General features: G+C 38.6%; 1 protein-coding gene across 1 annotated transcript; it reads left to right on the forward strand.

The window, feature by feature from the left end:
- Positions 1 to 25,218, forward strand: LOC135073704 (dynactin subunit 4). Its single transcript, XM_063967849.1, has 8 exons — positions 1 to 192; positions 694 to 964; positions 14,831 to 14,985; positions 15,507 to 15,672; positions 16,744 to 16,927; positions 21,534 to 21,738; positions 22,651 to 22,790; positions 24,208 to 25,218. The coding sequence occupies exons 1-8, from the start codon at positions 64 to 66 to the stop codon at positions 24,407 to 24,409; spliced, it is 1,452 nt and encodes a 483-aa protein (XP_063823919.1). The 5' UTR covers positions 1 to 63; the 3' UTR covers positions 24,410 to 25,218.
- The last annotated feature ends 114 nt before the right edge of the window (positions 25,219 to 25,332 follow it).

Raw genomic sequence — 25,332 nt, forward strand, 5'->3', positions numbered from 1 at the left:
GCCTTCTGGATTTGTAGTTTCTCACTCATTTTTTAGTGATTTCAATTATTTTTCTACCTAAAAATGGCTTATTTAACTCAACCAGACTACGTAAAATACGTCTGTTCTTGTGGACAACTCAAGCCGATAACAAGCTTATATTTCTGCCGACATTGTTTGAAGATACGTTGCGGATTCTGTATTTGTCATGAGGTGACTCAAAGCTGTTTAAAATTCATTAAAATAATGCCGCTTCGATTATGAAACACATTGCTTTATATAATTCCAGGAGTTTGGTTTATAGGGCTGCGGAATTGTAATTGAAAATTGGTTTCAAAAGTAGGTTGCCCCTCCCCAGTCCCGCCTCCGTTTTTATTCTATTGTATTGCACTGAATTGCCTATAAATTCATGTAATCGGTCAGTTGAAATTAGTCTCGTAACATTTTCTTTGATAACCAGGGAACAATGTTTGATTTTGAATGAATACTTACCCACTTTAGTATTGTGCAGTATTATCACACCAGACTGCAAAGATTTGTGGCATTACAGCTCCTATAACATCTATTTAATTTGCCATAGTTCTTGTAAACTTAATTTATGCTGGCACTTGTACATGAGAAGGCAGGATGGCTCTTCTAAACAGCCCTATACTTAAAAAATTATTTTTAATCCACTTTACATAATATTAAAAATACAATTTTTTCTTAATCCAGGTGGATTCCCACCACTGTGCCAACTGCCTTGAAAACATGCCCTCATCTGAAGCCCGGCTGAAGAAAAACCGGTGTAGCAGCTGCTTCGACTGCCCCAGCTGCTTCCACACACTGTCTACAAGAGCTACAATGGCTCAGCAAAGACAAGCACAGGATCCTGCAGGAGGGGACGCTAAAGTAGAAAATAAACAACCGAAAAAGATGTACTACCTGTCCTGCTTTAATTGTAGGTGGACGTCAAGAGATGTTGGCATTCCGGACCAGTCTGTTGGTAAGGTTCAACTATGAGAATATTGCACTATAACTTTTAGACCAAAGACACCTCACAGATTCATTCAATAACATGCTAAAAACTGTAGATACTTAAAGGACATTGTCAGAAACCGCCTTAGATTCCTGGGCACAGCAGTAAAGTATCAAAATTAATCTCTTACTTTTTGAATACTTAAATATTAATTAGATTGTAACGGACACTTGAGGATTAGAAAATGAAATAATAAAAGTCTTTTATATGTATTCCATAATACTATGACGACATCCGGACATTTTAGGGCGTGGCCTGCTCCATATCCTATGAAGTACCATAATTTGTGTCGATAAAATCTATGTAAAATCGGCACAAGGCAATGCCGTACTTCATTGTTAGGAATCCATGTAATTGTGATGTTGACTGCGGTCATCATAGACAATAAGATACCGATCTTGTAAATAAAATAAATCGTCCATATTGCTACAGTATGACTAGATTTTAATTAAAAGTTTAAAATATATTGCACGATACTACAAGAAGCTATCTAATGTGTCCAACTGGTCGAAGGTTATGAATAAAATAAAAAGAATTGTGATCATAACACTGATATAGACAATGACAACAATATGGGATCATCTTTAAGAGCGTTTACGCCGTTTGGCGCAAAAACAGTACTTTTTCAACTCGTTACAATCATTAACCAGTAATACTACAAATATGTTATAGGCATAAATAGTTAGGCAATTTCGTCGTCTAAATAGTTAATTGAGAAAATATTGCGATTAGTTTAGTATTTAAGAATTCTATCAAGATAAGTCCACACAGGTTTTGTAAATTTCCACTTTAGCGTCAGTTTACAAGCTGAAATTTTTATAAAAATACTGTGAAAACGATTTAAAAAACATTTATATCCTATAGCATAGATCCTTGGGCAAATAGTTATCTGAGAAAATTTTTAGATTTAAGCATTTTACAATTTATTTTATTTATTATAGCTTTGTATTCCACATTTTTACAGTTTGATTCAATTAATCTATATCTCTTGTTTGTGGCCCCACTTGGGTAAAAGCCTCCTCCATCTTTTTCCACCTTTCCCTGTCGCTGGCTATGTGCATCCAATTTTTCCCTGCCTTGTTTGTTATGTCATCGGCCCATCTTTTCTTCGGCCGTCCTACGTTTCTTTTGCCTTTTGGGCCTTGCCATTTTGTTGTTTGATAGGTCCACCTCTTATCTTTATATCTTGCCAAATGACCTGCCCAGTTCCACTTCTGCTTTAGGCTAAATTTAAGAGCATCTGATAATTTAGTTTTCATACGGATGTCTGTGTTTCTAGTCTTTTGTATTCTTCTTAGTTTTAAGATACTTCTCTCCATTGCGTGTTGACAAGAGGAGATTTTGTTTTTTACTCTTTCCGTAAAGACCCATGTCTGGCTAGCATAAGTTAGGCTTGGGAGAATGCAGGAATCCATTATTGTCTTTTTTATATTTAAGTTATAATTCCCTTTTAAGATTTCTTTTTGTGCCCAGTATTTCTTCCATTTTATACCTATTCGTCTGTCTAGTTCGTTTTCGTTGCTGTTTGTATCGAATGACACCAATTTGCCTAGGTATACATAGTCATCTACATATTCTATAGGTTTTTCCTCTATTTTTATTGTTTTCCTAGGACTGTTTGACATGATTTTAGTTTTAGAAGCGTTCATGTGTAAGCCGATTTTTATACTTTCATAGTTCACACTTTGCAACATTTTCTCTAAGTCTGTAGCTGATTCACTGAATAGAACTATGTCATCTGCAAACCTTAGGTGTGTCAATTTATTATTATCTATCCATATGCCTCTATTTTTCCAATCAATATTCTTGAAAATGTCCTCCAGCACAGCTATGAACAGTTTAGGAGAGAGCGGGTCTCCCTGCCGCACTCCTCTTCCAATTATGAACTCTTCTCCTTGTCTTTCCAGTTTTACTCTGCTTACGCTTTTGGAATAGATGTTTTTGATGATATTTATGTATGTTTTATTTATATCGTTGTTCCTTAGAGCAGTCCATATGGATGAGTGCACTATACTGTCGAATGCTTTGGAATAATCCACAAATGCCAAATAAAGTGGTTTATTAAATTCTTTAAATTTCTCCATTACTTGTTCTATTGTATGGATGTGATCAATTGTTGAGTAATGTGGTCTAAAGCCCGCTTGTTCTATTGGTTGATTGTTATCAATTTTTGATGCTATTCTGCTGAGAAGTATTGATGAAAAGAGTTTATATATTGCAGATAGTAGGCTGATAGGTCTATAGTTGCCGATGTCGAGTGGACTTCCTTTTTTATACAGTAGAATTATGTTTGACTTAGTCCATTGCGATGGTACTTGTTCTTCTTCCAGTACTAAGTTAAACATCTCAGTTAGATATGGGACTAGAATTCGCGCACCGATTTTCAGGGCTTCATTTGTAATGTTGTCTTCTCCTGGGCTCTTCTCAGGTTTTAATTTTGTAATGTGAGTCCATACTTCACTTTCCGTTATTGGGTTTATTTTTGTTTCTCCTGTATCCTCTTCCGTTATATCGCTATTTTCATCCTCTTCTGTCATTTCTGGTGGTGGTTTTTGATATAGCGAGGAATAGAAAGCTGTTGCACATTCTATTATACCTTCTCTGTCTCTGATTTCGCCCTTCCCACTGCTTAGACTCTGTACCCAATTTTTGTGCGTAATTAGTTCTTTGTACGCTCTTTTCGAACTCCGGAACAATGACATGTTTTTTACTATTATTTCTCTTCTGTGGTTATCATAATCTCTTCTGATTGATTTATTGGTTTGTTTGAACAATTCCTTTAGTTCCTCTCTCTTTTCTTTGGATTTGTCTTTCATAGATATCAGTTCAGTTCTTCTACAGATTAGGTCTTGTGTGTGTTGGCTGATGATCTTTTTGGTGCATCTATTGGTTGTTTTTACATCGATTTTAAGGCTTTCTGTTAATACTTCTTCCAGTTTGTTACTAAAAGCTTGAACACTTTTATGTCCCTTTAGGAGTTGCATAGTTGATGATATGTTCTTTTGTAGGTTTTGTATGTAGTTGTTTATCTCGTCAGTAGACTTCAGTTTATTGGGTAACATTTTGAATTTTCCTCGGCCAGTTTTAGGTTTCTTAATTTTTATGGAACATCTGACAATCCTGTGGTCAGACGGGAAATTTATTTGGTTTAGAACCTCTATGTTTGTTATAGTTTTTGGTGTAGGGCTCAGTATGAAGTCTATTTCGTTTTTGGTCTTATGATCAGGTGATAACCATGTCCATTTTCTAGAAGCCTTTTTCTTGAAATATGTGTTCATGATTGACAGTTTGTTTTCATATGCATATTGTATTAGGCGTTCACCTCTGGAGTTCCGTTCGCCATAACCATATTTGCCCATTATTAAATTTTCTTGGGGATTTGGTTGTCCAATTTTAGCGTTGAAGTCTCCCATGAGTAATCTATTTTTGTCAGCCAGTTCTTGCGCATTTGTTAAGTCATTGTAGAATTTTGTGATGTCTTCTTCGCTTGAACTCTCAGTAGGAGCATACACTTGGATCAGCGATAATGGTCCTTCCTTAAAGTTCATTTTTAGTAAAGCTACTCTCTCTGATATACCCAAAAAGCTTTCTATATGTTTTTTTAGTGATTTTTTTTATTAGGAAACCCACGCCATGAAGTCCCCGTGTCTCTCCCATATAACAAAATATATAGTCTTTATGTTCTTCTATGATGCATCCCATTTTTTTAACTTCTGCGAGTCCCATGATATCCCATGTCACTTTATCTATTGCATTGTTTAGTTCAAGGATTCTTTCGTTTGTAGATAGGGATCTAACATTGAATGTGCATATTTTTAATCCTTGTTCTCTGCTCGACTTACTACTCTTGCTTAAGGTTTCATTGTTTTCATTTTGTTGGTTTTTATTTGATGGAGGGTGGTGGTCTACTTCCCCCGCGGTGACCAGCCGTATTGGGAGAGAGTTTTTGTTGTGTAAGATGTTGTTATCGTTTACTGTAGTTAAGTTTCCGTTTCCGGTGTGATGAGTTGCATTTGTTCTATTAGTTCCTGGATTCGTTTGAAGTGGAGTTCGGTTTAGCACGAAATGTATCGAATCTCTTGTTAAGTTTTTTTGGAGGGGCAGCCGCTATGTTTTTTGTGTCTTTCTGATTTTCTTTTGGTGACTTAGATGGTGATCTTTTTCTTTTAGTTTCATCTACATCTCTATCCTTGACTATGAGTTTGTCGTATCTTATAAACGCTATCTTCCCTTGCCTTTCTTCTTGCTCTTTTTTCTCCTTTAGTTCTTTCCTTTTTATAAGGATATCTCTCGGGTAGTCTTCAGTGGCATATATGTCCGATGGAAAGTTTTTATTGTTTTTCAGGACTTCGTACTTTCGCCATGTCAGTGTAAGAGTTATGAGTATTGGTCTTTTTTTCTCGGTATTTTTCTTCCCAAGTCTTCTCACATTGCTGATTTCCCACTTGTCCCAGTCTTGCATTCCTTCGACTTTTTGGGAAATTTTATTTAATATCTCTATAACTATATTCCTGAGATCACTATCGTTTGCTTCATTTTCAGGAACGCCGTGTAATATAATGTTGTTTTTCCTAGTTTCTCTTTCCAAGGTTTGTACTCGCGATTGTAGGTTTTGAACTTCTTCTTTTAATTTTATATTCTCGTCTAAAAGTGGTTTTAGCTTTTCATCTATAGTTTTTGAGAGGCTTCTGTTGAAACTTTCAGCTAACTTTTCATTTTGCATTTTGAAGTCTGTTTTCATTTCTTCCATTTTTGCTAGTATCACTTTCAAGTCCATTTCTACTATTTGGTAGATTTATTTTGTTCCTGGCAATAGTTTTGCTGTGGCAACACTGACCCTGTGACAGTCGGCCGGAAATCGTTCACCGCTCTTTATTTTGTTTGGGGTTTAGTGGGTAGTTTTCAAGTGATTTTTATGTCACTGTGTTGTTGGATGATTTCTCAAATATTTCACACGCGGAATATTCTCGTTTGCGCCTGATATTCAGCGAAGATAACACTTGTGGTTAAAGTTACACCAGTTAACTATAGTTTTCAGTGGTATACGGCACTAATCGCGCACTTTAGCACTGTGTATTTACGATTGTAATCAGGAACCTCAATTTACGTTGTGAACTGTTTGACAGCCGGAAACGAAGCATTTTACAATATGAAATCACAAATTAAAAGAACGTGAAATACCCAAAAATGAAAGTGATTTTTTCACCAATATTCTTCCTTTATTCAACATAAAAATAGCTTAATATAATAAAACAACATCTTCTTTAAAATATTTACTTTGAAACGATATTTAATTCATTGTTATTGTTTTGCTCATGGACCTATAAAAAAAGGCGGACGGAACTCGCGCTACAACAAAACTGTGACGCAAAATTTTGGCGTTTGTCTATTGTGTGAGTGAATTTAGGGATGCCATGTTAGCCAAAACATTTTACCCATTTATTTTAAGAAAAACATAGATCGGCAGATGTTACTTGGAAATGTAGACAGAATTGAAAAAGGATGATAGGTGAATGCGTTGACTTTGAGGTAAGCGCGAAAAGACAATGCCGGAAATTGGCGTCTTTTTTTTTTCGCGCGGCCATCGACCAAACTTTATTTTTTGATTACAAAATAGTGTAATAAACCAAACTTACTATGGCATGTATACCTCTAAACTCAGTCTGAACTAAGTTACGAGCATTAGAAGTTTGATGATTTTCATACTAGATTTGCTTTTTGCGCGCAAAGTTTTGTAAGAAATTTCTTTTAATGGCAACAGTAACTGAAAACTTCATTGACATGTCACCTTGCATGTCAGTCTATTGCTGTCAAAGTGTAAACAAACTTTATTTTAAATGTGCGCAATTGGTTTTATGAATTAAATTGCTAAAATATTTTTATAGTCGTGAAAGAAAAGTGGTTCACAATGTGTTAAAGTATTTGTCGAAGAGAAATACTAAGGGTTCGGACAATATTTTCATTGAATAATGTTTCCGACAAAGGTTGTCAAATTGACTGACATGTTTATCGTATAGTACAGTCCACTATGAAAATTAGCTGTGGTTTGTTTCAACTACCTATTTTAAAAATTTTGTCACTTTCTAAGTGTTGAATTTTATGGGATTGGGAAAGAAGTACCGAGTTTGAAGCGTTCATGAGCAGACATTGCAGTTGAATATTCAAGTTCTGAATTTGATTATTGATGAATAATAAAATAAATCTACTAGCTCGATTGATGGTTTCATTTAATTTATTTAAATCAGGTTACCTATAATAATATTTTTTCGTTAATTTATGAAAATATCAAATTAGCCCGTAATCCTGAATCCTGATACATAAAGTTAGCCTATTAATTTAACACAGGTACGACTGTACTCAGTGTTGCACTATCAAATGCAATTGACGCGCCTCTATGCCAGGGTTTTTATGTTCCTGGTCAGGCTATACCTACATTATAATCATAATCTTATGCATCATCAATATAATTATTATTATCTCTGATAGATTTTAACATAGGTACAACCTGACACTGACTTGCAATCAATGTAAGAAAATTTGAATTTCGCAGTTCCACATTTTTGGGAAGGATCAAATCTGCCTATGAAAATATATCCCATTAAAACACAATTATTATGATAAATTATTTTATTTCTATAGTATGCGTAGGTAATAAATAACTAAAAAGTCCTAAAATTATTATTAATTTCCCATATTTCGGGTAATTTTCCCACGTAAATAACTGAGAACACTGGTCTTTGACGTATAATTTTTTCGAGTGAATGACGTTTGATTTCAATTAATTTCAATATTTTAATGTCGGGAAATAAGTGATTGGATTATTATTTTACCTGTGAAATGTGATTCCTTAATTTTTGTTTGTTCGAACAGAACGGTTTTTACACAATTTCATTACACAAGACATGTCGTATTCGTGTTGTTTTTTCGCCGCCTAAATGTGTCAACTGTGTGAAGTTTGCACTCGAAGTGGTGCGTCAGGGTGTGAATGTGTGCGTGCCGGCCTGTACGTACAGGCAAGCTGGTGTATCCTAATGTCACAGTATTTTGTTGATGAGAATCCGTCCGACTTTTTTTATAGGTCCATGGTTTTGCTATAAACATTTGAAAACTATTAAAAAACGCCGCGCGCGAATCATTTCCAATGATGCCCCTTGAAACGCCGCGCTTCGCGTAAACGCTCTTAATATATCTGTAACAGTTTCAAAATCCGATGAAAAATCCAATGCCGCTTAAAGTGAGAGAAATGTCTAAAGTTCTAATAGAATTGAAAGTTTTATTCGCTCAAAATGCTTATAACAATAATTGGTAATACATTTCAAATATTAAGTACCTTTATAATGTATCGATAGAACCAAAATGATGTCCTCTCAGCTTGGAAAGGGAAAACCCAGGATTGGGGGAGCGCTCCAGGCAATGTTCAGAACATTTCATAAGTAGTAGTAAATAATATTTATTTTATTATTAAAATTGAATATTTTGATATTGATAAAATTGAATATATCTTTCGATTCAAATACCGAATATTTTTCAATCGATAATAATTATCGAGAATTGTTAATAATACTCAATTAAAAGTTGTTCAATCCCTAGTCATGCATAGACTAAGACGGTAACCATGGAGATAGTTAGTTTGGTAAGTCACGTGTTAAATGTCAAGAGTGGAAAGTAAACATAGGATTCATGTTATTTATTTACGTGCAAAATGTAAGTAAGTAAATCATAAAAGTGGAACGCCGAGCTATTTCCAAAACCCGTCCAATATTATAATACAATTTGGCTGCGACAACTACAATACAGAACATCTCCCAAATCGATGTGCATAAAATAATATAATACAATACTAGTAAGTAAGAGGTTATGATAACAATATTTCTATCAATAAGTTTATAGAATTGGTCCGCCAGTGTTCGCGCTGCTACATCAGCGCCACCACCGGCGACGCTAGCGCCCCCTATCATAATCAAGCATGCTCCATAGAAAGAAGTCTATGGAGCCGAGAGAATTTTTTGTCTATGCGACGACCGCCAACCGAAGCGTCGCTTCCATTTTTTTACCGCCAACGAGAAAGGCTTTATTTTCTGTAATGTACCTATAATATTGTTTAAACCGAAGTAAACCCCAATGTTCACCGAAGAATGGCTTATTATTGAAGAGGCCCCTATTATCAAGATACTACAAACTATAATCCTAAGCTCCAACATGGTTTTTGGCGACCGTGACAGGACGAACACGAAGAAAACTGCTGAAAAACGATGATTCCGATGAAGAACCGATGCTAAATCCAAATCCAGGCCTCCATCCAAGATTCCAAGCACCTATATAACCTATTGCACGATTGTAATGCGCATGGAGTGTCGTAAAGTGTTTCATCCAAAGTTTTCATGTTAACTCGCTAAGTATATTTTCAAATTCTCCAAGCAACAGGTGGGTTCTTTTCTTGTCGCTCTTCACTGTCTTCCTGTTTGTGCCTTCGCTATTAGCTTTGCACGCATTAAACACCACACGCCGAACTGTTTCAGTCTAATCGGGCCTACAACGTGGGGGTGCCTATCACGCGTGCTAACCTCTGAGCTGCCGATCTCCGCTTCTGCTGCGGGCGGCGTCAGGGCAGTTGTAAAGCTTCGGGGCATCGGGCTGAGGCTGCGACGCGCACGAGTTGCGCAAAGGACCGCTATACAAGTTTGACCTGCAGTTTTATTTGCTTATTTCATTGTTTGTGCGCCAATATGTCTGAGAGTGATGACTATAACGAGAGTTCCGCCAAATTGGACCTCACTAAATTGTATAGGCAACGTAGTTCTATCAAGGGCCGTCTAACTTCAATTAAAAACTACTTGCAAACTATTAAATTGATCAACCCAAGTGACCTTAAAGGTGCAAAACTTAAGGAGCTCACTATTCGGTTAGAAAAATGTCAAGAACTATTTTCATCCTTCGATAAATTGCAAACTTTTATAGAAAATAATTCTGACAATTTAGATATTCAATTACAAGAGAGAGAATCAATAGAAAGTGACATGTACTCTGCCTTGTCTAGCTTCCAAGAAATAATTGAGTCTGCTACTCCAAATTCCAATTCAAAGTTTTGTGATGCATGTAGTGTTTCCAACGGCAGTCACTCACAACAATTCAATAATATCAAGTTGCCAACTATAAAATTGCCTACATTTGATGGAAATTACCTAAAATGGCTAGAGTTTCATGACACTTTTGATTCATTAATTAATTCCAATGATTCTATTCCGGCAATAAACAAATTTCATTATCTCAGATCATCACTAGAGGGAAGTGCTCTTGTTGTTATAAAATCTATTGAATTTACATCCAAAAATTACCTTGTTGCTTGGGAATTGTTATGCGAGAGATACAACAACAAAAATATTTTGATTAATAATCACCTAAAGTCATTGTTTTCAATTGAGTTAATTAACAAAGAGTCTTATAAGGCATTACGCTATTTAATTGATAATGTCACTAAAAATTTGAGATCTTTGAATACTTTGGGTCTGCCCACCGATAGTTGGGATGCCTTGATAATATATTTAGTATCTTCTAAATTAGATACTTCTACCAATTGTAAGTGGGAAGAGCATAAGAGTACCTTACCAAGCTTGCCCACACTAGATAATTTCTTTCAATTTTTGCGAAATAGGGCTGCTATTTTAGAAACTACCTCTATAAATAAGGTAGAGAAGCCCGTCTATCAATCTAAAAGTTTTCAAAAGTCTAACAATAATACAACCAAGTCTTTTTCAGTGTCATTGGAAGACAATAGTGATGCAATTGCCACATCCTATACCCCTACATGTGCCATTTGTAGTCAATCTCATCCAACTTACCAATGTCCAACTTTCAAAAAGTTGTCTGTTGAAGACAGACTCAATGAAGTTACTCGACTAAAGTTATGTAATACTTGCCTTCGTAAGGGCCATATTTCTTCTCAATGTAGATTGAAGGGATCATGTCGTATGTGCAAGTCAAGGCACAATACTTTGTTACATTTTGACAAACCCAATATTAAGGAAGCCGATAACATTACTGTTCCTTCCTTGCCTATATCTCTCTCAGCTGTTTCAGTTGGCCAAGTCCTCCTATGTACTGCTATGGTTGAGATCGAATCCAATAACAAATTGTACCAAGCGCGTGCTCTGCTAGACACGGGCAGCCAATCGTCTTTTGTGACTGATGCATTCATACAAAAATTAAGTTTGCTTACCGAGGACATCAACTCGATGAGTGTGTCTGGGATCAACAATGTCGCGTTTTCTATAACAGAACGTTGTAAGTTAACTCTAAAATCCAAGGTTAGTTCATTCAAGAAGCAGGTGCAGTGCTTAGTTGTGCCTGAGATAACTGGACTATTACCATCTATGAATGTCAATATTGAGCATCTTAACTTGCCTACCGATCTTGAGCTTGCAGATCCTCTATTTTACTGTTCCTCCACTGTCGATATACTTTTGGGGGCAGACGTTTTCTGGGATATTGTAGGTTCAAAGCGAATTAAGTTAGGATCCAACAAACCTATATTGCAACAATCCCACTTAGGGTGGCTAATTTCTGGGCCTATAAGTAATACCCAGCCTAATAAAGTAAACTAATTTCTGGGCCTATAAGTAATACCCAGCCTAATAAAGTAAACTAATTTCTGGGCCTATATGTGGTATCCAGCCTAATAAAGATTAATTTCTGGGCCTATATGTAAACCCAGCCTATAAATGTAAACTATTTTCTGGGCCTATTTAATACCCAGCCTAATTTATACTAATTTCTGGGCCTATAAGTCATACCCAGCCTATTCTATAATCAAATTCTAATGTTCATTGTTATTTCAGTAAGGAAATACATGATTCACTAAAGTTATTTTGGGAAATTGATGAATTTCATCCCCATATGTTAAAGTTAAAAGTTACCTAATTTTAAACAAAATACAAGACTTAGGGCTAAGTTAGTCTCCTAAACTAGATTAATTGCATTTCAATTGATATCGATTAAAATTTGCTAATTACTAAACTATTTTAAGATTTTCTATTTTATGCATGACATGTAAAATCTTTGACCCACTGGGACTATTATCTGCATGCACTATTAAAGCCAAAATTATGCTACAAAAGCTTTGGAGCCTAAAATTGGACTGGGATGATCCAGTGCCGCCTAACTTATCCAAAGATTGGTCTATAATTGCCAACAATCTAAATAAACTATCTTCATTATACATACCTCGCCATGTTGTTTGTAATGAACCCATATCAATTGAATTGCACTGTTTTGTGGACGCATCACAGGATGCCTATGGCACCTGTATCTATCTGCGCTCAATTGACAAAGATAACAATGTTTCAGTCAAGTTATTATGCGCCAAGGCTCGAGTCGCGCCTATCAAACCTACAACTATTCCGCGACTGGAGCTCTGTGGTGGCCTCTTGGGAGCTCGCCTATGTTCTAAATTGATAAAATCTCTAAAATTGGATTTTAAACAAGTAGTATTTTGGACTGACTCTTCAATTTTATTAAGTTGGATCAAAACACCTCAAAAATTACTAAAAGCCTTTGTTTCTAACAGAATTCAAGAAATTAACGAGCTCACAAGCGGTCACACTTGGCGACACGTTCCTACGGATCTCAATCCGGCTGATTTAGCCTCTCGAGGAGTCGAACCCCAAGACCTAGAACCCACTAGTATATGGTGGTCAGGGCCTCCTTACCTAGCACACGATTATGTAGAGTGGCCACAGCAACTTATTAATTTTTCTGTTGAAGTTCCTGAATTAAAAGTTCATTTAAATATTGAAAAACCTACATTTATTGATTTTGACAAATATTCGTCCTATAGTAAATTAAAAAGAATATTTGCCTATGTATTGCGATTTGCCAACAATGTTAATAAAAACAAAGCTAAGATTACGGGCTCACTACAAGTTGAAGAGTTGAATAAATCTCAAACATTGTTAATTAAATTCTGTCAATTTGAATCTTTTCATACAGAAATTAATGCTATTTCAAAGAGCCAACCATTGCATCATAAGTCTAAACTTTTACCTCTAAATCCATTCCTCGACGCAGATGGCGTCCTACGAGTAGGAGGAAGGCTAAAATTATCTAATCACGAGTTCGATAAAAAACATCCTATAATTTTAGATAAACATCGATTAACTAGATTGATTTTAATTGATGAACATTTACGTCTTTTCCACGCAGGGCCTCAGCTCCTGCTAGCTTCCATCAGGGACACCTTCTGGCCCCTGGGTGGCAGGGCGCTTGCTCGCAGCGTCACGAAGGCCTGCGTCACTTGCATCCGTTGGCGCGGCAAGACTATGCACCCCCTTATGGGCCACTTGCCGGTCAACCGCACTAATGTGTCATTCCCATTTTATTATTGTGGCGCCGATTTTGCCGGGCCATTTCAAATATCCAGTCGTAAAGGACGTGGCAATCGCATCACCAAATGTTATCTATGTATATTTGTATGTCTTACAACCAAGGCTGTCCACCTTGAGGTGGTCAGTGACCTAAGTACTGAAGCTTTTATTTTATGTCTTCGACGTTTTGTATCTCGCCGCGGCAAACCCCATACGATCCATTGCGACAACGGCACTAACTTCGTTGGGGCAAACAATGAACTAAGTAGAATGTTGCGGTCAAGTCGTCAGCCCCTATGCAATTTCACTAGTAGCGAAGGCATAACCATGAAGTTTATACCGGCATACTCCCCCAATTTCGGCGGTTTATGGGAGGCCGGCGTTAAATCGTCAAAATTTCATTTAAAACGGGTCGCGGGCAATAGTTCGTTAACATTTGAAGAACTTACTACGCTCTTCGCGCAAATAGAGTCAATCCTCAATTCCCGCCCCCTGTCACCTCTATCTTCCGATCCTCTTGACCTGACTCCTATCACTCCTGGCCACTTCCTCATCGGTCGTCCACTCATGTCGGTGCCATCTCATCCGCCTGAAGAACTGAAGTCTACCAATCGCTACCACATCATAGAGAGACTCCGGCAGCAATTTTGGGACAGATGGAGGACGGAGTACCTATCAGAGCTCCAGGTCCGAACGAAGTGGAGGACAATGCAGCATCAAGCCAAGGAAGGCGACCTGGTCCTACTCAAAGAAGACCACGCCCCACCTATGAAATGGCGCCTAGGACGGATTGTCAAACTCTACCCCGGACCCGACAATATCACCAGAGTTGTGGATGTCAACACGGCCAAAGGAATTGTCCGCCGTGCTCTCAACAAGCTCGTCGCACTGCCGCCTTCGAATGAAGTTGAAACCCAGTCACCTGCTTTCAACGGGCCCCAGTATGTTCGCGCTGCTACATCAGCGCCACCACCGGCGACGCTAGCGCCCCCTATCATAATCAAGCATGCTCCATAGAAAGAAGTCTATGGAGCCGAGAGAATTTTTTGTCTATGCGACGACCGCCAACCGAAGCGTCGCTTCCATTTTTTTACCGCCAACGAGAAAGGCTTTATTTTCTGTAATGTACCTATAATATTGTTTAAACCGAAGTAAACCCCAATGTTCACCGAAGAATGGCTTATTATTGAAGAGGCCCCTATTATCAAGATACTACAAACTATAACCCAAACTCCAACAGCCAGGAATAATTGTTCTTACATAAAGATTTGTGTCATTTAGAACCTAGAAAGTATTTTTTCGGCACTGTTGATCTAACGGCGAACAATGTATGGAGAACGAACATTGTCCTTTTTAAATAAAACCCTCAAAGTGCATTATACTAGTTTGTTGTGGTATTGTTTCTATGAAATTTAATCTTTCAACTCTAGTACTGTTAAGATCTGATAAGTAGTTTATCATTATGTTGTTACAGCATCAGGTGGTTGGCCAGAAAGAACAAACCCTTTCCTCTCGCGGTACAATCAGTTGCTGGACTATTACAAAGCCATTGCTCAGCAGGAGAAACAGGAGAAGTTAGAAAGAGAAAGGAAGAAGTTTGCTATCAGAGGGAAATACATCACTTTAACTGTAAGTTATTACAAAATAACCACTGTAAGTTATTATCAAGTAAGTAGGTTAAAGTAAGTAGGGTAAAGTGACACATTTAGTTGCAAATTCCTTGCATTGGCATTGGCAATGTCTGCTCAAAATGATCAAGTCACAGGCAGTTATAGCAAATGCAAATAAATAGGCTATTTAAAGTTTATTTAAGTTGGGCTGACAGTTACTATTTGTTCTCGAAAATAACGCCTGTTTTAGCCTATTTTGACCATGCTTGTTATGCCCAGTAGGGCTAGGATGCGCGCCGCGATAAGCGGTTATCACGTCATTTTTTCGATTTCGCCCATGCATTGTGACGTCGATAAAGTATACTATACCGGACTAAAATGCGCGCCGTGATTTGTCTTACTTTAAGATTCCCATACCAACCCAAGCCTAGATTTGACCCTGATCCTGACCCCCAGGGTAATTCAACTCATTTTGATCACATCATGGCTTTACAATACCTCCAGAATAAAACAGTCATGATTTTGATCCTCTGTCCCCAGGATAAAACCGGTCTAACAGGGGCAATGGCGCGTAACATCGCGGGTCTCCCGTCGAGCGAGTCGGGCTCATCGGCCGCCATCGCCAACTTCACGCCGAGCCAGGCCTCTGAGGAGGTAGAGGAGCTGCCTGACGACATCTACACTAAGGAGGTCAACTTGAAGCAGAGTGAGTAGCATGCTGTTAATTAAATCAACACATGAAGATTATATCGCATTTACTACAACTATCATTCTGCTTTTTTTATTTTAAATACAAATTACTAAAGTCCGTGAGCACGTAGAATCCCGTCCAATGACCCCAAGCTACCCATCCTTATCGCTCGCGCGTAATTATATTGCTATCGCGACTGTGCGACGCGCGCCCGCAGTGAGTGTGCGAGCACGACAGCAACATAATTACGTGCGAGCGAAAAGGATGGGCAACTTGGGGTCATTGGACGGGATTCTACGTGCTCACGGACCAGGCTTTAACAATCCCGTTAACCTCTTGTGGTAAGCTAAATATGCTTATGTTACGAGTGGGTTCACCACAATAGTCGAGCGGCGGCGGGGATCGAATCGCGTTCCATGGATCACGAGTTGGCCAATCCAACACCTTCACCGTTTGGCTATCGTCACATCACATTACATGACAGTCATGTAAATGGTGGTAGAGCTCTTTTTTGGAATGTCTTGCAGGACTACGTCACTTGCTTCACAATCCTTAGAACACCCTGATTGATCCTCTCATGTCATGTCTTGCTTTAAACTTGCCTTTACCCTCTGTAAAACGTAGTGGAGACCTTTTTTAACGCCTCGCGCGAGCTCGACTGACGCCCGTATTCACAAACATTACTATGAGGTTTTACAGTGGGCGTGAACGCACAGGGTGACACACGAACCAATGAGGGCTATCGTTTTAGCGCTCACCAGTTAGCGCCACTGTAGAGTAAGGTTCTGTCACTTGCTAGTAGCGAAGACAGTGGCGCCGGCTGGTGAGCGCGAAAGTGGTAGGAGGACTATCGCATTTGCACTCACCAAGATGGCGCCACTGTAGAGTAAGGTCCTGTCAATCGCCAGGGGTGCCAACTGTTAAGTATAAAAACGATAGCCCTCATTACAGAACTCTATTCAACGTTATGCGTTCGATTTGCTACTTAAGCAAGTATCGTTTGTGAATACGGGCGTGAGTCTCTCGCATCTCGCATCACTATTCTTAGAACACCCTTATTCACCTGCATCTCTTGCTGTACTGCAGTAACGAGCATGCCGCAGCGGCTGGCAGCGCCGGAGTGGCAGCCGGCGCTGGTGGCCCGCCTGCACCCGCTGGCCAAGCTGCTGAGCATCAAGCGCAGCCAGCGCTGCCGCGCCTGCGACCACAACCTCACCAAGCCCGAGTACAACCCCGGCTCCATCAAGTTCAAGATCGAGCTGCTGGCCTAGTGAGTACAGACACAAACACAAAGATGTAAATGTTAAGTTCGTTCGTTCGTTCGTTTCAGCCAAATGACGTCCACTGCTGGACAAAGGCCTCCCCCAAGGTTTTCCACAATGAACGGTCCTGCGCTGCCCGCATCCAGGCTCTTCCCGCGACCTTTACCAGATCGTCGGTCCACCTAGTAGGAGTCCTGCCTATGCTACGTCTTCCAGCCCGTGGTCGCCACTCGAGAACTTTCCTGCCCCAATGGCCATCGTCTCTACGAGCTATGTGCCCCGCCCACTGCCACTTGATTTTAGCAATTCTGCGAGCTATGTCGGTTACTTTGGTTCTCCTGCGGATCAATGTCAAATCAAATGTTAAGTTATCCCCCTGTAATAGGATCTAAATTCCAATGGAAATGTCGAATGATTGGCAACTTGTGTTTAGCATACGTCACCAGAATTTCTAGGAGAGGAAGCTAGGTAGTTAAGGTTCGGCCAAACCAAAGCGTGCAGGCTGCGTGGGCGATCAGAAGTCGTGTATGAATTTGTATACAAACACGAAGATGTAAACATTGTTAAATTATTGCCCTGTAATAAGATCTAAATTCCAATGGAAATGTCAAATGATTGGCAACTTGTGTTTAGCATACGTCACCAGAATTTCTAGGAGAGGAAGCTAGGTAGTTAAGGTTCGGCCAAACCAAAGCGTGCAGGCTGCGTGCGCGATGGCGATCGACGTCATGTATGAATTTGTAGTGATGAGTTCACAAGTTCACATCAACCCGTCCTGTCGCGGCGATCGATACAGCGTCTGCACGTGGCGATCGGCGATCAGTTGCTCTAGACAAGTGATACTTTTTGATCGAATCGAAAATCGAATCCGTTGAACATCCATACAAAAAAAGGCTTTTCGACATGAAAACTGTCACATTTTGCATTTTGTCTAAGGGGGCAGATCGCGCTTGTTATATGACATTTTAGATTTTAAAATAGACTTTTTTCATGGTAACCGTCTGGAACGCAAACGCGGCAGTGTAAGTAAACAACTTTTACATGCGCAATGCAGGCTGCAGGCCTTGGATTGGCCGAACTTTTAAAACTCATAAAACTCATTTATTTCTGTAAATAGGCTTAAAAAAAAGCACTTTTACACGTCCCAGTATTAACCCTACCACTGCAGCACTGCTTCAGGACAATAAATGGGCCAGTGCTGAGAAGAAGCAGCACAAGAAACTCAGTCACTATTGTCAGCCTCTTTTTCAAAGGTTTACAGGCTTTAAAATGTACAAAGTTATAAATATTTATGTGAGCTAGGCAGTAACGCATCCCAAACACTTTTATCTTTTAAATACTCATTGACTTTATAGTGGCCCTTTTACATTAAGGTACTTTTAAGGCCGGGTAGCAGAGAAAATGGCGAAAATCAGGTTTTCATTTTTCATTTTTGAGGTACTAAACAGTAAAATTAAAGGCTAAGATTTTTATTGGGCATAGTTGAGGATATTTTCTAGGGCAATTAACGGATGGAAACACGATTTGATGAAGTTGACTCGATAGAATAAATTCCCAAAGTTACCTCTATTCGTTTTCTATTTATGGTTTTATTTTTAAAATAAGCGATTTGAGATTCTAAATCTTTTAATAAACTAAAGTTCAGAAATAACTTGAGGGCTTTTAACGGATGAAATTTTTATATTGCGTCCTATTTAGTTACTATGTTAAAAAATGTGGAAAAATCGTCCATGACGGCTTGGACAATCTCAATCAGTCGCGCGGTGGCGCTTACGGAGGACGGACGCGTGTCAGTTTTTTGGCTGTGACAGTTCGCGATTTGTCAATATTTTTGACAATGATGACTTTGATGAGTCACAGTATAATAATATCAGTGTTACTGGAGAAAGCCTAAATTTTTGATAATTAAGAATTATCAATTTTGTCTACCTATTGAAATTTAAATCGTTCGCATCCTTTTAAACGAAGACTCTACTCATGATACATAGTAAATTCCTGAAATATGAGACAAAACCAATGAGTTAAAATTACATTTTAATATTACCTACATAGAATCGTCTTACACTCTTTAGAAGAGCACACTGACACAAATAAATAATAAAAAATTAGGTCAGTGGGTCAAATATAGGGGCAGCTGCACGTCACTGAAAGACAATTCTGTTTACTCGGCATCTGGGCTGGAGAACATGAATCCTTGCTTACAGATGCAGATGTAAATAGAGTTATAACTGGACAAATTTTACATGAAATGTTTAACAGAAATCAGTTAAAAGACACATACATGGAATACCAATAAGGTTGCGGAGGGAAAGCTACCTATTATAAACTAGCGGCCGCCCGCGACTTCGTTCGCGTGGACCTCGCTTTACCCCCGTTAGATATGATGTTTTACCTCGTTTTACCCATGTTGATAGATGGCGTTTCACGGCTTCCCCCGAATGAATATTTACGAACGTCATATCGTAGTTTGTCCAGTGCTGTAGATTTTAACCAATGACGATAGATGGCGCTTTTTAGACACGTCTTATTTATTTATTGAAATTTATTTACCACATATCGTCATAATGTTAATCTGGGTTATAAACAATAATACTGTAAAGTTTCATATAGCATTTACTTACAGTAAATATTAGTTTGGATTGTGAAATATATAAAATAAAAAAAGAATATAACAAAATAGGGTTTCAAATTACCTATCTAGGTATATCTAATATTATAAAGAGGTAAAGTTTGTGTGTTTGTATATTTGTTAAATTGTAAGGGGTAATATCGGGATCTACTGAACCGATTTAAAAAAATCTTTCACCAATAGAAAGCCACATTATATCTGAGTATAATAGGTTATATAAAAACCGAAAAATTCCACGCGGGCGAAGCGGCGGGCGGAAACCTAGTTTATTTATAACATTATTTATTTGTGTGGACCTATATTAACGAGAGATTACAAGGCGTCAAATATTTCAAGAAAAAAATTAAAAACTATTATAAAGCTAAATTTTGCTCTCATAGAGCCTTTACCTACTCTGACAAATTAAGACTTAGAGAAGAAACAAATAATAAAACTATTTAACTGTTCTGAAATGAAAAGCTTGATTGGGTACAACACCTGAAGTTATTTTCAGAACTTGATTTCATTAAAAGACTCCAAATATCAAATCGCTTAGGTATCTAAAGTCAAACGATTCTGAAATGTCAAGTGGCATAAAGTTGGGACTAATGAATAACCCATTAAGATAGTAGCGCCCTCCTGTCAGTGACATACCTGGAACGATAGAGTATTGGACAACTAATAAAAATGCTTTGTCCTAAATGACTGACGGATATGGTAGAGACCTGAAAGTTGTTAGGTGTGTTCTTTGTATGACGTAGGCATCAGTCTCATAAGAAAAGATTTTCCGAAATGGGGTCATGAAATGAAGGGGGTGAAAAAAGGGGGCAAAGTTTGTATGGGACAAAGTGATTCCTTGGTTCAATCTACTTGAAATTTAGCTTAACAATTCCTTAATATAATTCATGAAAGACGTGTGGAACGGGTAGAAAGTAATTTTGGCAGTCATTTTCTTCGAAGTTGATAACAATACTACTTAGTGCCTTTGATTTAATAACTTTTTATTTTTACAAGTGTTTGAAAACTCCATTTCAGATTGTGTTCAATGTCAAGTGAAATCTCAAATTGAATTAATGTCTCAATCTCAATGAGGAGACTCTGTATTTATTCCTAGAATTCCCCTAACACCGTCAAATTACCCTTTCGAATTCAAGACAGTGCAGTTTCCCATCAGTCTGCTTCGTAATGACTATAAACAAAGCTCAAAGTCAAACTCTAGGAACCTCTGCTTAAACTCCCATGAGTGTACAGAGGTACGCAGGTAACCGCGTGTGATGCTCATAGTAATTTTCGATACAGAATCCCGTACATACGTCATACATAATATAGAAAGAAAACACCCAGACCAATACAAACAAATAAGTTTTTTGCAATTTTAGTATGATATTTTTATTTATTAATAAACAAAATTAATGCGTGTACTGATTAATGTTATTAACCACAAGCAAAGCTTCGTGAATTGCAACAACTATAATTTATTACCCAAGCTCTAAATAATCGCTACTAAGAGTAACTTATCATTAAATGTTTTTCCAATCGCTCAAGCTCCCAAGGGCCTACCGATAGGTCGGGTGACGTAATCTTGAAATTCTTTAAGCCGGCGCAGAACTTCCAGAAGGTCGGGCGACGCCACGGCCACTTTGAACCTTGTTTACTTCTGCAGTTATATTTTATATTTATTCGATTCTAGAATATATTCCCAAAAAGTCTGAAAGGTGTTTTAATTTGTATCACTTGGATATGATTTGTATTAGAAAGTGTTGTGAGTGTGACGCTTGAAGGGAAGGAAGTCAACCTAACCTAACCAACTGCGTATTTCTATACTGTGTACTTGAAAATTGTGGCGGGAGCTCTTTGGCGCGCTGTCTTTGGCGAAGAATTGCGCGCGCAGATTTTGACAGCGCGAAATGCCTACTTTAGCCGAAATACCAAGCCTTAATAAAAAGGGCAGAAATTAGCAGGAATTATTAATTTCACCAAAAACCTTAACATCCCTACCATTCCAGCTACCACGTGCCCGAAGTGAAGATAATCTCCTACGAAACAATCAAACCGGGCGAGAAGTCGGCCCTACTACTGAAGCTGACCAACCCGACTGCTCACGAGATGCAGCTGAGGTTATTGCAGCCGGCTGACGTGCCGCCGGTTGAAGAGAAGGAAGAACCGAGAAGCATCGAGAAGTCGCTGGAAAAGTCGCTCAATTTGGAAAAGGTTTGTGGAGAACTCAAGCGTGGTAGCAGGTCATCGGTATCACCTTTTGATGGTACAATGTTGGTCTTACTTAGGCTCATATTATGCTGCGAATTTTTGCATCGATACCAAAGCGCGCCGCGCAATTGCTGTTTTAGTAATGTGCGTGTATGTTAGACGCGCGACCGAGCCGCACTGTAAAGGACCGCAATGAGGGCTATCGTTTTTATACTTAACAGTTGGCACCCCTGGCGATTGACAGGACCTTACTCTACAGTGGCGCCATCTTGACGAGTGCAAATGCGAGTCCTCCTACCACTTTCGCGTTCACCAGTTGGTGCCACTGTCTTCGCTACTAGCAAGTGACAGGGCCTTACTCTACAGTGGCGCCATCTTGATGAGTGCAAATGCGATAGTCCTCCTACCACTTTAGCGCTCACCAGTTGGTGCCACTGTCTTCGCTACTAGCAAGTGACAGGGCCTTACTCTACAGTGGCGCCATCCTGATGAGTGCAAATGCGATAGTCCTCCTACCACTTTAGCGCTCACAAGTTGGCGCCACTGTCTTCGCTACTAGCAAGTGACAGGACCTTACTCTACAGTGGCGCCAACTGGTGAGCGCTAAAACGATAGCCCTGATTGCGCAGCGCAGCGCGGCACTGCACGGCGCGACACAAAGCGTCAAATTATTCTTTCAGGCATTTTGTATGGAGTATGTCGCATTATGGCAGCGCTGCAATGAGAGTCGCAGCACAGTTGCTTACGAGATACTAGATATTTTGACGCGCAGTCTGACCGTGGTCTGACCATAATTTGAAGGAGTTCGAAATGCAACGCTGCTGTAGTGTTACTGATGCTTTTATTATTTTGTAAAAGCGTTGAATATGGGTTAGAGCTTAGACATTTTGGTAATTTTTCAATTACCATCATCAGGACACGTCATACCGCAGCATCTATCGGACAGCAGACGTCAGCAGCAGCTGCGTCGTGGTGACGCCTGCGACGACGCTGACGCTCGCACAACGCGACGACGCCGCCGAGTACGACGACGACTCGCAACACGACACCAGCGAGTGAGTACTATGGGACACGTCACACCATTGCATCGCAAGGGAGACAGATGAGCTGGTAGAGGCTGAAGGAAGCTGCTAGATGCAGACTTCTTTAAACATGCTAATTTGGAAAAAATCTTGGTGGATGACAGCAATAGACTACTATCACTGATACTGCTATCAGTATGTACAGTCGCGGAATGAAAAGGTTCGTCACCTTAGTGTCGGTTTTCGCTTGCACTAGGTACTGTAAGAGTCAAACCTGCCAACATAACAGTGCAAGAAACAGTGCTGCTAACATTTAAATAAATATTCATGACGTTTGCTAACGAATAAGGTTTTGCTTGTTTATTTTTCTATCCCATCAGTGCAATGCAATGATGACATTGACCAATTGACAATAGTTTTTTTTATTTAATAGAAATAATAATGGCAGGTTGAACCAACAAGAAGGTTTTAGTTTATCAACCATAATAATCTTCTTGACAAGATAAATTGTCAAACAAATTTGATCTGAATAATTTTGAACTTTACTGACGAACAGTCAAAGATTATTTTCTCTAACTCGAGATTATTCTGTAACATAGTTTCAAAAGGTAATATGTGCTCGCGATTCGTTGAAGGAATCAATTTGAAAACTGACGAACCTTTTCATTCCGTGACTGTACAACAGCTGATTCACTATATGTACATAATGGAGTTATTAAAGTGTCAAATAATGTTACGTGTGTAAGTGTATTGTACAGTCGCAGAATGAAAAGGTTCGTCACCTTAGTGTCGGTTTTCGCTTGCACCAAAGAGTCAAACCTGCCAACATAACAGTGCAAGAAACAGTGCTGCTAACATTTAAATAAATATGACGTTTGCTGATGAATAAGGTTTTGCTTGTTTATTTTTCTATCCCATCAGTGCAATGCAATGATGACATTGACCAATTGACAATAGTTTTTTTTTATTTAATAGACATAATAATGGCAGGTTGAACCAACAAGAAGGTTTTATTTATCAATCATAATAATCTTCTTGACAAGATAAATCGTCAAACAACTTTGATCTGAATAATTTTGAACTTTACTGACGAACAGTTAAAGATTATTTTCTCTAATTTGAGATTATTCTGTAGCATAGTTTCAAAAGGTAATATGTGCTCGCGATTCGTTGAAGGAATCAATTTGAAAACTGACGAACCTTTTCATTCCGTGACTGTACAACGAAGTTCAAAACTCGATTCAATTTCAAGCACACAATTAAAGCTTTTATGTTATGGAAATCCTTGGGGGAGGACTTTGTCCAGCAGTGGACGCATTTGGCTGAAAGGAACGAATGAATTGAAGCTTTTGATTGGTTGAATTTCAATATTTAAACCAAATCACAGGGCAGAATCTTTGTCTAAATATTGAACCTAATACAGACCTTAATCTTCCTACTTCCATTGCAGCATAATCCTCTGGCGCAAGTCCAACAAGCTGGCGCTTCGTCTCGAGGTCCAGACGGACTCCGCTGCCCAATCAGGAGCCCCGGCCCGCGCGGCCCTTGCCTTGGAGTATTCCTACCGCAACACTGTGCCACCCGCCGCGCCCGCGCCTAACCATCACACGTTATACGCGACTCTTGTGCTTGATCTAGGCACTGTAGGGTAGACTTATTTTCAGTACTCAATATTTATGCAAGTTAAGGCCACACCAGCTTCCATCGAAGAAGTTTTTGTTTCAAAAATTCTTTATGCTTGGTCAGGCTGCACACTCAGCCGCGGCGCGTATAAAATCTTATTCGAGTGTCCATAGTGGCGCCCGCACGTTTCTTATAGTGGCCAAGCACTTAGTGCTACTACTGTCCCATCTCAAAAACCGCAAACATACTATATTTAATCTTGTTCAATAAATAACAATGGTGTGGACCTTAGAATCCCTTAAAATCACAATCAAACGTTTGGAAAGCTCTTCCCAGCAGGCAAAAAAATAATGCAATAAAGTCATCCCAAACTTACGCAAGCAACAATGTTGTTGCATTTTCAGCAAATACGAAAGCTTTCGTAAATGCAAATAATCATGTTACTTTTATTATTTAGTTAGTTTATACAGAAATAAATAGTCAGCTAGTCTCGAACATATTTATCATATTATATCACTGTTAAAATGTATTCTTATTCTACTCAATTTTCGAATATAGCAGCTATATTTAGGGTGAACAATACAAAATATGTGCCTAATTGGACTTGTTGCATGAAACAACTTAAAATTCGAGGTTAGTTTAATTTATTTTTTTATACATTATAGTTTATTTAATTATTAGTGTTAAGTATTAATTTAGGTTAAGTTTGTAATGAAGTCGCCAGTTTCACTGCAGCGCAGTGAACACGTTAACAGATTATAACTTTTGCACATTTATATTGCAATGCAACAAGTATTTATCAGCTGTTGAATATTAGCTAAATATATTTTCAGCTTACTTCACGTGTTTGATTGACCTTTACAGTAAGTCAGGAACTGGCAGTACCTAGGTAATTTGTATTTCGCATAAAACTTGGCTGGGATCTTAGATATTATACAGAAGGATTAAACAA

This window comes from Ostrinia nubilalis, chromosome 8, assembly GCF_963855985.1.
Source record: "Ostrinia nubilalis chromosome 8, ilOstNubi1.1, whole genome shotgun sequence".
Classification (NCBI taxonomy): Eukaryota; Metazoa; Arthropoda; class Insecta; order Lepidoptera; family Crambidae; genus Ostrinia; species Ostrinia nubilalis.

Excerpts from the sequence above, each read along its gene's own strand:
- LOC135073704 (XM_063967849.1), top strand. The coding sequence starts at position 64 with ATGGCTTATTTAACTCAACCAGACTACGTAAAATACGTCTGTTCTTGT. Across the intron at positions 21,739-22,650 it reads AGTCGCTCAATTTGGAAAAG|GACACGTCATACCGCAGCAT; the intron begins GTTTGTGGAGAA and ends TACCATCATCAG. Across the intron at positions 22,791-24,207 it reads TCGCAACACGACACCAGCGA|CATAATCCTCTGGCGCAAGT; the intron begins GTGAGTACTATG and ends CTTCCATTGCAG.